The sequence below is a fragment of the Festucalex cinctus genome, chromosome 12 (assembly GCF_051991245.1).
Source record: "Festucalex cinctus isolate MCC-2025b chromosome 12, RoL_Fcin_1.0, whole genome shotgun sequence".
Taxonomy (NCBI): domain Eukaryota; kingdom Metazoa; phylum Chordata; class Actinopteri; order Syngnathiformes; family Syngnathidae; genus Festucalex; species Festucalex cinctus.
Window position 1 is genome coordinate 10,777,192 of NC_135422.1, and position 13,975 is coordinate 10,791,166.

General features: G+C 38.9%; 2 protein-coding genes across 4 annotated transcripts in view; one reads left to right on the plus strand and one right to left on the minus strand.

The window, feature by feature from the left end:
- The window catches only part of cnksr1 (connector enhancer of kinase suppressor of Ras 1), a 29,555-nt gene extending 25,637 nt beyond the window's left edge, over positions 1 to 3,918 (minus strand). The window contains exons 1-2 of the mRNA XM_077538105.1: positions 3,665 to 3,918; positions 540 to 697 (exon numbers count right to left, since the gene is read on the minus strand). Of these exons, the coding sequence (XP_077394231.1) occupies positions 540 to 697; positions 3,665 to 3,716 (210 nt within the window). The 5' untranslated portion in view covers positions 3,717 to 3,918. The remainder of the gene's footprint in view (positions 1 to 539; positions 698 to 3,664) is intronic.
- The window catches only part of rps6ka1 (ribosomal protein S6 kinase a, polypeptide 1), a 52,538-nt gene continuing 42,152 nt past the window's right edge, over positions 3,590 to 13,975 (plus strand). The window contains exon 1 of one of the 3 annotated variants that reach the window (XM_077538106.1): positions 3,590 to 3,891. In XM_077538106.1, coding sequence (XP_077394232.1) covers positions 3,715 to 3,891 — 177 coding nt within the window. In that variant the 5' untranslated portion in view covers positions 3,590 to 3,714. Of the gene's footprint in view, positions 3,892 to 12,917; positions 13,429 to 13,975 lie in introns of those variants that run through there. The other 2 variants (XM_077538108.1, XM_077538109.1) reach the window with 2 other exon arrangements.

Consider the following 13,975-nt stretch of genomic DNA (forward strand, 5'->3'; position numbering starts at 1 on the left):
GGCTCACCTGTTTTCTGAAGCTGAGCTTGTTGCCAGAGACCTGAGCAACTGTGATGTCATTTTCACTTGACATCAACTGGCAAGATGGCCGCCTCCTGATATAGATTAAAAATAAAATAAAATAAAAATAAAAAAATAAAAAACAGCTGGATTTTGTTGCTTAACTCATATTCCACTAGCGCAATACTAACCAAAATACTGTATTTAGACTAGTGGTGCTGCATACAAAATATGATCATTTTTATTTTAGATTTTTTTTTTTTTACTTCCCCTTTAAAGGACCTTGGAGCAGAAAAGGGCAAGACAAAGTCGGTCCACTTAAGTTTACATGTTTCTAAAGGAAAGAACGTGATGTTTTGCAACAAGATGTGTTGTAATTTCAATTAGACAATAAACAATTGTTCAAAAGCAGTGTCAGCACACTAGTATGAACATATGACATCTTCAATCAATACCCTCAAGACAAACATCCCTCGACTCACTGTCACCATGGTCACATACTGTCCACAAAACACACATGACTGTACTTCCCGCCTCACCAAGGAGCACAGCTTCTCCACGGCCTCGAGGATCAGCTCCTGGTGGCCAATCTTGGACACTCCCAGCCTCTCCAGGTCCTCCGAAGTCAATTGGAGCAGATCCACGCCCGAGAGATGCCACTCTGACAAGGCATACCGATGCAAGGGTGCGTCCAGACCTGGCAGCGGGACACGGGAGATAGAAAGAGTCAGGCCTCTCATACTTAAAGCGTAAATTAGCACCAAAAAAAACAAACGAAAAAAAAAAAAAACAGGCTGTGACATGCAGCTGGAACATGGACGCTGTAAAAGGATCGGAGGGTTTGTGCTGGCAAACCACAAGTCTAAGTACATTTTACAAACCCTTGAAAAAGTTCTTGTTCATTCAACTATAAAAATAGCATGCGTGCTAACTGCAACATGGACTGAGGCATTGGGACAACTGGTCAAGTTCAGATACGAGTGACCGACCTACAAGTTTTTCACGATAAAGTTGCCAGTAACTTCTGTGCAAAAATTTGAGATATGAGCGCTGAGTGGTGGCAGTTAACTTAGCTCACAAGCAGCAGTTTGGCAGGTAGTGAATAATTCCTAAAATAAATAAATAAATAAAAATTAAAAAAAAATAAAAATTAAAAAATGTCAAGATGTTTATTGCCACTCGCACGAGAGGTTTACTGAGAAAATTGCATGCTATGTATTCAAAACAACCCCATAGCTTTGCCTTAGAGAAGTCAATTTAGCTTAATGCTAACAAACAACGCAAAACGCCATTTACAGGCTAACGATTAGCATCAGTGTCACGGTATCATAACCCTTGAAGCAATAATTTTCTAACACAAACAGCAGAGCATCACTAGACAGACACAATAACTGTACTCATAGGCATATATTGTTTATATGTGAAGATATTAATGCGGTTACTGAGGACTTTTGACTGGCTCAATGTACGTCTGTTTTTTCCCCCGAGGTAGCCAAGGTGTGCACACCAACAGAAAACAGCACAATGTCCATAGAAGTTAAATAAAAATAGATTACATTCTATTTAATCATGTCATTATTGTATGTTTTAAAGTAAATAAAGTAAATAAAATAAAGTATATTACAGAGTGCTATTGTTCAAATGTTTTTTGGCGGGTGAGGCTAGAATAGATTAATGGTATTTCCATTCATTTTATTGCTGAATAATAATTTGGGGTACGAGTGTTTTAAGTAACAAGCATGGTCACGAAATTAATAAAATGTGTATCTCAATGTCCCACTGTACTATAGTAAAATGTGGAGTAGTAAAGAATTAAGAGTGAGACATTCGGGTGTGAAGGGATTGAAGGGATTTGTGCGCGTGCTCGATTCCTCACAGGTTAATCCATCCATCCATTCTGGAAACTGGAGACAACCCCTGCAGGTTACCTTGGATTAATCACCTGTCAATCAGAGCTATTGGTACCGATCCACAAACCAGCTCTTCTCGCCTCAGTTTGGGCGGAAATTGACAATCGCTAGGAAGCAAAAATGGAAGGGAATGAGACTTTACTGTATTTTATTCTCAGCACAAGGAGGCAAATATATTCTGAGAGGAGACTGAGTGCATGCTGCAGCAAAGTGGTGACTCTGCAATGTCAATAACAAAGATTAGTGATGAATCTATTTGACCAATAAGCACTGTTTAACGATATCTGGTCAGTACTATAAATAGTACCTGCTTGTACCATTGGAAAAGATGTAAGATGGAAAAAATTGCAGCGATATGGAGGACCATAATTGTTTGAAGTTTCAGTTCTCAGATATGGCAAAAGTGTTGTCTTCTGCTAGCCTAAAAAAAAACCAGTTTATGCTGTTCAAATATTCTGTATGCAAAAATATATATATATATATAAACAAAAAAGAACGGAGTTCAGTTGCTTTTGTTGGCTATTTTGTTTTTGTTGTATTGTTTTGTTTAAGCAAGACATGTAGTTTTGATTATACTATCACAAACTAGCATGTAGCAAAGCTGTATCCAATGATATGATTCCTTTACTATGCAAGTTAATAAAAGTGAAGTAATGTATTTTCTGTGGAGGTTTTTTTTTTCTTCTTTTTGTTGTGCCAGTTATCAAAATGGGTGTGGTATATCATCGGCAATAAAAAAAATAATTTATACTTAATTTGTATTGTCTAATTGGTAAATTGTTTGGGGTTGGCTGCTCCAAGAATGATTAGTGGCAGATGCAATGTGTTGCGCAAGCCTTCTGGCATTCAAATATTCTGTAGAAACACTTATAGATGAGATATATGTATATATTTTTTACGTTATTATTAATTAATTATTTTTTGATAGTTCATATATGTTTCGATAACATAAAAGTCTAGCTTATTTTATTGTTGTTATAACTTTACGTTTGTACATGTCAGAGTTTGTAACGTTTTATTTAACTCATTAGCTCCCAAAAACGTATAAATACGTCATATTTTAAATTTTTTAAGTGTCCCAAAGATGTATTTATGTTTTTTGTTGTTGTTGTTTTTTATGCCAGAGTATAGAGAAGGCTTTGATGCAGTCCATCTACTGAGTGGCAGCAGAGTATAAGAGATCAACCAGGCCATGTTAAAACAAGCTGATTTCCCCACAGTTCTAAGCAGAATTGTGAATCGTGATGAAACTTAGCTATGTTCTATTGCTAATTGCTGCACAGCAGAAACAGAGAGGAATATACTTTGTTTTTCCTGATAAAAGAAGAGACTCTAATCTCTCTTTTGGTAGATTCCATATTTTTATAGAAATAGAACATAATATTTCGCGGGCCTTGCAAAATCAGTCAAAATCGAGGAAAACGCTTCAGTGAAAATGGTTGGTAGTGAATGAGTTAATACTTCTACTTTTACTAAAGTGACCCCCCCAAGTACCTTTACTTCCACGAATATGTGAGTTACGCGAAGTCACTGACTGTAGTAAAGTTGTTGTTGACATGATCAGAGCAAAAGACTGTTATGGCTTCTCTGGTCCACTTCCTCATTCCACCTCCACCTTTCACTTCCCAAAGGATTTGTGCGTGAGCGTGTTTTGTAATCGCCATGCTTCTATTTGTGACTCCGAAGTAGCTCGGAGGCGATCACAGCAACCAACGGAATCAGGTATGGTAGGCAGTGGTGAGAATCGGGCTCACCTTGGAGCCACTGGCACACCGTCTCCTCGCTCCAGGCCGTAATCGGCTCCATGCTCGGCGCGCTGCTTCACTCGCTCGGTCAGCTCCCCGCCGCCTTGGCTGACGTCTACCTGGCCGCCGGGAGGCCGCCGCTAATGCTGCTTCCGCTGTTACTGGAGGAAGACGGGAAAGTGGCCCTCGAAGAATCGGACGAGGACGACGACTGGCACTCCTTCGTTCAGGTACAGGTGGGTGGGAGTAAGCAACAAACCCCCTTACCTCCCCTCTCGTTGTCAACCAATGTCGAACCCTCCGCCCCCCTACTCCCTCCTACTCTTACCTGTGGGCAGTCTTGTATGAAGTACGCGCAATTAATAAGCAATACTTGAGTCAAAGTGCAAGTGTCTAAATATCAAATCATTTTATTTAGTAGAAGTAGAATACTGCTGCTTGAGTAAAAAAAAAAGTCTTAAAGTTCCGGATGTCTGCTGTGCTTAAAATATCAACAGTATGCTTTGATGTGAAATGTAGTGAAGTAGTGGAAGTAGCGAGGGTGAAGTCGAGCACTTCCCAGCATGCTTGTTGTATGAAGTTAAAAGTTTCTCTTTATATGGGTAGGAGCTTGAAGGTTCACGTAATGTGTCTGTCTCGACCGTTTGTGGGAATAAAGCAAGTGAAGAGCATCAGCTAGTGTGTCGTCTTTTAACCACATGAGAGAGTTTCAAAGTAAGTTAGAATTTGATTGTTTTCGAATTTGATTTTATTGTATCAATTTTGTTTAGTTATATTTTATAGCTGCAGAACGCAGAAAATTCAATTTTGAATCGCTACTGCCACCTGTTGATGAAAAATGAAACTGCACACGCTTTTTTAAAATTTATTTATTTTTTAATTTAATTTTTCACACACGCACGCACGCACACACACAAAAATGGTCTCCCGGGATGTAACTTCACGTACACAATGCGCACATGTTGTCACATCCGCAGAGGTAGAGGCAGAGGACAGGAAATTCGAACCAAAATCCAGTCTGAAAACTATTGGCCAGAATACCCATTGTGAACAGCTAAGTTATTTCTTAATTAAAAGATATTTCAGTCATAAATGGTCAAATAAAAAGGCTATTGTAAAGGTATTGTTTGTCAAATGGTTACAGAGAGCAGCTTTACATTTTGCCAAGAAATAGTCATGTAAATTCTCATATGTACTGTATTATGATAATGACTTAGATAATAGCTTAAAAAAATACTGTACTAATAATACAATAAAAATAACTTACTAACTGAATTTATTCTTGTAACATTGCACCTTTTTGTCTCAATAGATTTTGCCCTGTTATAATTTAACATTATTCTTGTTAAAATGCAATTCTTGAATTATAACTTTATTATGTTAAAATTACAACTTTATTTTCATAATATAACATGTAACATAGCGTCTTTATTCTCATAACGAGGAAGTCAACCCCAGACTTTTTTCATTATAATAATATGTACTAGTATGTCGAGTCGAAATAGTATTCTGATTAATGTTGCATTTGTAGAACATGATTAAGCTGCAAAATCCTTCCGTTTTTTTTTTTTGTTTTTTTGTTTTTTAATCAAATACCAATCTCCGAGGGCAGCCATTTTGCCACATGTTGTCAACTGAAAATGACATCACAGTTGCTCAGTGCTCAGGTAATAACCAATCACGGCTCACCTGTTTTCTGAAGCTGAGCCATAATGATAGTTTTTACTACCCGACCATAGTACCACCAAAATGCGAGCATAGACACAATATGATGAGGTGAGAAACGGTCCTTTCTTGTCCATGATATCTATTATATAACATCCCCTCCAAAAAAAAAAAAAAAAAAAAAAAGTCTCACTTTGGCGATAGAGGCTTCTTCAAGGCATTATAGAACTGCCCTCTGTTATTTGGCTCCCCCTGCCGTTTAATCCTTTAATAGCTAGAACACCGAGTAACATTGGTATGATTGTGTTCATACTTATTTACATAATGCGTTGAGGCAGCTAAAAGAGGAAGAGTACGAGTTTGTCCACCTGTCTGATAATGGACAGCTTGGACTGTCCATTCTTGCCAAAGTCACGCTCGTTTTTGTTTGGCAATTGTGATGCATCATTAGGTTTTTTTGTTTTGTTTTGTTTTTTTCCTTAGTCAGGAGTTTAGCTCAGCTCTGCCCAGCCTCAAATATCTGAGATACAAACTCAAGTTCCAACATGTTGCAGAACACACCCATTACTGCAGACGCCAGATTCTCTGGAAGACATGAGAAGCTTTTTGCAAAGGAAGCATAAACATAATACTCTGTTGATTCTACAGTAGTACCAACAAGGATGACCACATCCATTCTAATGTTTACAGCAATTACTTTTGTAATAGGATGACACTTTTAGTGTCACCCATCCACCTCACAATTTTGAGGTTGGGCATTCGAGTCCACCCACTACTGTGTGTAGTTTGCATGTTCTTGCTTGAGTTTTCTCCTGTTTCAAAATCATGTAAGCTATGTTAGGCCCGCAGTAGAACATGAGACGTGACTGCATGTCACTGGCAAATTTAAAAAATTACAAACAAACAAACAAAAACATCATAACCTACCAACAGCCAAACATGGTGGCGGTAGTGTGATAGTCTGGGGCTGCTTATTTCTTCAGAGCCTGGACGTATTGCAGTGATTAAAAAAATATGTTAACGTGATTTATAAACAAACTTCAGTTGATTGTGTATTAATGCAGGGATGCCAGATATTTGTTATATGTTACAATAATCTGAACTGTCACTAGGCCCAAAGCTAAGGTTGGTTGCTTTTTTTTTTTTTTTATTGGTGGGCTGGTCCCCATTTGCATGATTGATACGACAATAATTTATTTAAAATTGTTTTGCAGATGCCCAAACTATAGCTTACGTGCACCAGTTTGAGACCCGCTGCTATAAAAGATGAATGGATTGATCTTGGTAAAACTTAAAATTTGAAAAGCTTTTCAGTGGTCCAATATAATCGTAGATAATGATGCAGCCACTCGCTTTTTCGCTTCTCCTCTTTATCCGCATGGAATCAAGTGCTATTGTAATCTGTGACCGCACTCTTCTGCAGCCATTGCAATGACAAAACGATAACACCAGCGCTATTTGAAACACAATAACTCTGTTCATCACGACGCACCACCAGCGTGACTTTTAATCATCGCAGTGTCTTCTTTCCAGTCAGCTGAGATTGGATAATTACCCCCCGCTCAACTTTGGAGCGGCTAATTAATTAGCATCTTGGCTGCTGCGTGGTGCAGACATGGCTAATTGAGCAGAGCTGCATGGGACATTTACTGTACACCATAACGCCTGGAAGTGCACCTTGTGAAATGTGACCCATACTGTGAATTAAATTTAGCACTTTGTTGTATAACGCTGGGGAGGAAACTTCACATAGGGCATTGTTACTGGGAACATTGTGTACAGTCTATGTAGTATGTTGCGTTTTTAAACTTACGTTTATATACAGTCAGTTAATCCCATTAAACTAGCATCAGTGTCATGGTTGCTATTGTGGTGCTGAAAGTTTGCGACTTACAAAGACATTAACAGTCTAATTTTGATGATTGTTTATTGATTTTGTTAAAAGAATACACACAGGGCTTCCCTCTGAATCATCACTCTCAGCTGTGATGTCACGGAGGGTCCATGTTTCACTTTGTGTTCATTTTGCCGCGACCTTTAGTTCACCATTCACTTTGACCGCATGACCACGCTGATGGATCCGTTGTTGCTGGTACCCAAGGAGACAAGACTGTGACAATCAATGATGTGTCGTATTGCGGCACTAAACAACAAAGGCCAGTACAACGCAACGAGCTCGCTCTGCAGCTGCTTATCCATCACGGAGATCAATCGATAGGTTGATGTGAGCTTTGGGATGATGGTGACTTTGAAGGAGCGTGATGAACAACACTCATCCCACCCTTCATGTCCCTTTGGACCCCCATTTTACCCTTCAAGCACATCTTTAAGAGCACAACCATGCCAATTGTTGATTTACTGTTGCAAGTTGAAAAATCGAAATATTCTTTTGACATTCACGCACGAGACAATTATTCTGTTATGGATGAAGGTGTGTGGATGTGGTGGATGGACCCAAAGGCGGAGAAATATGGCAGGGAGACAAAGAATGGAGAATATAGGGAACTTTATTCTCAGCAACTAAGAAAAAGACTGGATGGAACGTGAGAAGACTGGGCAGGACGAAGACAGACTGGGGAATGACGTGGACAGACTGGGCAGTACAGACTTGGCAGGACAGACTTGGCAGGAAGTGAAGGGACAGTGGGCTTGGAGGTGAGACACTTGGATTGGTGGTGAGACACTTGACCAGACGTAGAGAAACTTGACCAGACGTAGTAAAACTTGACCCTACGTAATGAAACTTGACCAAACGTGGAGAAACTTGACCAGACGTTTTGAGAAACTTGACCAGACGTAGGGAAACTTGACCAGCTGTAGAGACACTTGACCATACGTAGTGAAACTTGACCCTACGTAGTGAAACTTGACCCTACGTAGTGAAACTTGACCAAACGTGGAGAAACTTGACCAGACGTGGAGAAACTTGACCAGACGTATAGAGAAACTTGACCCGACATGGAGAAACTTGACCCGACAGAGTGAAACTTGACCAGACGTAGTGAAACTTGACCAGACGTGGAGAAACTTGACCAGACATGGAGAAACTTGACCAGACGTAGTGAAACTTGACCAGACGTAGTGAAACTTGACCAGACGTGGAGAAACTTGACCAGACATGGAGAAACTTGACCAGACGTGGAGAAACTTGACCAGACATGGAGAAACTTGACCCGACAGAGTGAAACTTGACCAGACGTAGTGAAACTTGACCAGACGTGGAGAAACTTGACCAGACATGGAGAAACTTGACCAGACGTAGTGAAACTTGTACAGATGTAGAGAAACTTGACCAGACATGGAGAAACTTGACCAGACGTAGTGAAACTTGACCAGACGTAGTGAAACTTGACCAGATGTAATGAAACTTGACCAAACGTGGAGAAACTTGACCAGACGTAGAGACACTTGACCAAACATACTGAAACTTGACCACAAGTAGCCACTACTAACACAGCTTAGCACACCTCAACTGGACAAGACAAGACAATGCTCCCACAACGCGTGAACAAACACCACTCACTAAATAAAACACTAACAAGACACTAACAAGACACACCTGGGAGACATAGCAGGCAAGGCAACTAATTAGCAACACATGGACGAGACAAAACCGGAAAAAAGACAACATAAACACCCAAAACTAAACCAAAACCCAACCCGCCAAAACCAAAACATGACATATTCGGAAACACTATACTCAGTCTAATACCATCCAAAAATCTGCTTTTCCAAAGACATTAATGCTGTTCTCATTTATGTTGTCAATGAGGTATAAGTTAAGATAAATCTTTTATTGAGCCACTGAATGGAAATTCAAGCAGTTAGGCAGCAGAGTCAGAAGCACACAGCTGATTGTTTAATAAATACAGAATAAAAATGTAATTATGAAATAATAATTGTATATGATACAATGGCATGTTTTTTTCTAGCAACAGATACAAATTGGAGTAATTTATTAATTTAACAATACGTGTTGATGACTGCCTCCACCGGAAGATGCTGTTTTTGATCGCAAGGCAAAGGAAATTGGTCTACACAGTAGAACCTCTTGAGTTTCCTGTGTAATTTTTTTTATTTGTTTGTGATTTCACCACAGATATGTGTATGCAATAATAGACTATATAACCAGAAATGGAACTCTCTGCAACATACTGTCAGAAAGGATCTGGAGGTCAAAGACCCTGTAAAATGAATCAGAGATGTGTTTCCAAATACATTCTATACACGTTTGTTGATAATTGTAGAAAATATCCAAAGATTAAGAACTATGTATTACTTACTGTTGATCTATATATATAGCGTTAAAATATTCACTCAGTCAGTGACTCAGTACAGCTAATAAAAGTTTTTTTGACTTATAGATGATAGTTGAGCAAGGCGTGGTTTCAGCGCATTCAATGGACATGCCCACAACATTTGAGAGTGGCGTTAATGGCGTTGCTTGATTTTTCATGATTTCGAAGCCTCGTTTTATATACTTGGCTCTTTTTCTAATAATTCAGCATTTGGCAGGCTTATTACCAACTCTCTTCTCAGTGGGGTGTCACATTTACAAGACCTTTATTTTCACTTTATGGGGGCTTTCATTAAATGACGACTTTATTAACTCCAGCGGTACCTATAAGACACCACTCTGTGGCAATAAACGCCTTTTTGTTCCTGAGTCCTGTCAGATGTCTTCAAAGGGTTAAAAGTTTGACTTTTTTAAAAATCTAACACTGTGTTAACCTCTTATTTATACTTGAATGGCATTGCACATTGCAGTTAATTTCAGATATTTTTTTTGTTGTTGTTCCAGTGTTCAGCTGTTTTTTCTCATTTTGTCTCATATTGTGGCTTCTGAAGTTTGCAAGTTCTCTCCCTGTGCTTGCATGGTTTTCTCCCGTGAGCTTCCTCCCACACTCCAAATTGTACATAGGTATGAGTGTGATTAGTTGTTTGAGCCTTATATATTGATATATTATAAAGTCAGCTCCAGCTCACCTGCAACCTAATGAAGACAAGCACTACAAAATAATAATGATGTAGCATTTCCAGTGTGTAATGAAAGCTCTTGTAAACGCTGATGACAGTTCACAGTGAAGTGCACACAAGCTGCTTAGGCAAACATATCCATCAAAAAGACAAGACACCAATTTATCTGTTCCAGCCTCTGCCCCACTTCATTGCCCTTTGTTTGCTCCACATGCCTTGCCTTCATCCTAATTTGAATCCCCTTAAAAAAAAAAAAAAAAAAAAAGGAATAATACGTCAGTTCCATCTACAGTTTGATGCTCTCCAGTTGCCAATAGTAACCGGAGACGGCCGCGAGCGAAATACACTCTGCCGTTGAATGGAGAGCAGAAGGGGTGTGTTATATCACAGAGGGCCCTCACAACAAGAGCTGTTGTCAATGGAAAGAGATGAAGCCCAAACACACTCAAACAGCACTGCATGGTCACGACCAAAATTGGAGGTTTGTGTCAGTAATGTTGTGTTCACGTGCTTTCCTGCAGACAAGTTGAACACGCCTTCAAAAAATATGTGGCCACACTTCATAATGCACTCATTGGCCACAACATTAGTTACACCTGCATAATAATATTTTTTTTTCCTGTTTTGTTGATAGCTTACTCTTTTAGTGAGTTGTACAGTTTACAGGTCACAAAGGTGCATTTATGTTTGAAATTATTTATTTTAATCTCATTCTTAAACATTACAAAAACCTGGTATTTGAAACAGGGTGTGTAGACTTTTTATATCCATTGTATGTGTCCTATAATTGGCTGATGGCTAGTCCAGGTCGTACCCGCCTCTTCCCAAAAGCCAGCTAGGATACATTCTAAAAACATTTGGGTAAAAAATAACCCAAATTGGGTCAAAAATGGGCCGACACGACTTTTTGTGGTATTTAACCCAAAAATGTTGGGTAAAATTAAATTAATAGCCCGCAAAGCAATGCAGTTTTTTTAGGTTGTTGTTTTGTGGCTTGTTTGTTTGGACAAACTCTTTGGGTTAATTTGGTCAAAAATAAACCGACAACTTCTTGAGTTATTTAACCCAAATAGTTGGGTCAATTTGAATTAATAACTCACAAAGTAATACAATATTTGGGGTTGTTTTGTGGGTTATTTATTTAACCCAACTTTTTGGGTGACTTGAATAACCAAAGCGAATTGAGTTAAAAATAAACTGACCCAATTTTTTTTTGTTACTTATCGCAATTAAATTGAGTCAAATTAAATTAATATCCCACAAAGCAAGACACTTGTTTTGTTTTGTTTTGTGGGTTTTTCATTTGACCCGACTTTTGGGATTAATTGAAGGACCCAAAAAGTTGGGTCGGTCAGTTTTGACCCATTTTGGGTTGTTTTTGACCCAACTGTTTTTCTCACTCGCCACCCAAGAGAACGCGTGCTATAGAAAATACCAGGGATGGGCGAGTACCGATACCAGGTATCGTTGTTGAGCCAATACCAACGAAGGCTGCCGATACTAGTCACAGATACTTATGGCGCCCTCTTTTGGCCATTTAACCAGCAGCAAGTAAATGACATGTATGGCTAACAATGGTACTCAATACTCACGTTTTGAACTTAAATTCTTTGTTGCAGAGTGACTGTTCTGCCTTTTGTCAGGAATAAACGAAAGGTCTTCCTTTCAAAAATATCTGTCATTGGTTTAACTGAAATTTTATACATCAAAATACGAGTGTATTGATTACTTGGTATATCGGTGAATACGAAAGAGTTGAGTATTTGTACTGATATCACTGAAAAAAGTGGTATATGAACATTCCTAGAAAATACTGGAGAACAATGGATACTATAATCTTGCCTTCAAATACACTCAAGTATTTAATAGCGTGGGTCAATTGATCTACAGTACATGAGAGGCAAATTATTCAATATTATGACTGCATCAATCAAAAGCAAGCTTAAGTACCTTTATTACAAGTTACCAGTTATTAGTACTGCTGGGGAAGCTATCAGCCTTAACAGAAATACCTTTGAATGTGTGCCAGCACGCAGGTGCAAAATTAGACATCAGAAGTGCAACAAAATGAGGAGTCCGTCTCTTGAGACCTCAGTTGTATAATTATTCCCGCAATAGCTAGACAATTTGTGTTTATTTACAACACACATAGAAATTTATTCTTGCCGGACTGGCAAAAATTAAAACAGGAGTTTCCAAAATGTTTTGTCTTGTGTACGAGAAAAGTTTTTTTATGCCGAAAATTTTCAATAGGCAGACTACTAACATGGTTTGGGTTGTTATGCTTTTTTTTTTTTATGCTTTTATTGACACAATTCAAGTCAATTCAAAATTTGTATTTCATTCTTTATTTTTTCAGTCAACAAATTTACATTCAAGAACATATCTTGCAGTTACCTGACAAAATCTTTATTCATTTTAAAGCTAAATACAATACACAAAAAAAAACAATTAAAACAAACTACAATCATTCAGCAAGTTGTCATTCATTTTTGTAAACTAGCGTCGTGAATCATGACGTAGTTGCAGTTCACATCTCTGCCTGATGATGGGGACATCGGACCTGGGCGGTAGAGTAGCGAGGGTTTAAAAAAAAATAGAAAGAAAGAAAAGAAGGAGGGCAGGATGAATCTCGTTTTTGGGAGTGTGCCAATAACAATCTCGGTTTGGAGGCTGCGCGGAGCTTTTTACTACCGAGGCAAAATCGAGACGAGGAAGCCCGGCTAGGAGGACACGAGCTCGGCTTCGACTGTCAAGCCATTCCGGACTTGGTTTAAATCCTTTAGGATTGTTTTTGTTTTGTTTTGTTTTTACACACAGGCTTTTCCGCCTGTCAAAAACTGATAGCCCCCAAGCCTGCTGCTTGGATTTATTGGATTCTCGACTGGATTATCACTTTGGAGCGAACCGAATTACATCAAAACGATTGCACCTGTTTGTTGAAACCCCCCGAGTGGTGCACGAGGACTGTGCGTGGACAGCACCAAGTCACCGAACCGACACCGAGAGCAAAGCCGAGCTGAGAAGTTGTGCATCTTAACGGGGGGGGGGGGGGAAATCCTGCCAACATGCCGCTCGCACAGATTGCCGAGCCGTGGCCCACCATGGAACTAGTCCAGCTGGAGACTGAGGTAAGGGAAACCACAAGTGCAATGTACAGCAGAATTTCAAAGTTGCATTCAAGTTACTGCGCTTGATTTTTGGAATTTTCATGTGCCTTCATTTGGACAAGTTGCGTTGAAGGATTCGCAGCTAATGTGCCTGAAAGACTTTATTCACTGCAAGTATGTTTATCTATCTAATACTATCGACATGTGACAGGCACAATTATATCCTATTTCATCCCCATCACATTAGGTAATAGGTCGTTCAGTACAGTATATTTTTGTGAGTTTTTTGTTTGGTGGTGTGCTGCAATGTTTTTCCATACGTACAATGTGTGTTATGAAAATAATTAGACCAGCATTTGCCTACCCTATTGAGCCAAGGCATGTAATTTACTCACAAATTTACATATTTGGTGTCAAATCCATGCTTGTTTAGTTGAACAGAAAGCTGTTATACTTGCAGGAAGCTGTATGAATGGAAACAATAGTGTACAAGTTCTGCCTGTCACTATATATGGCTGATACATTATTTGTAGTAAATAAATAATTTTCAGACCAATTCAATGGAATT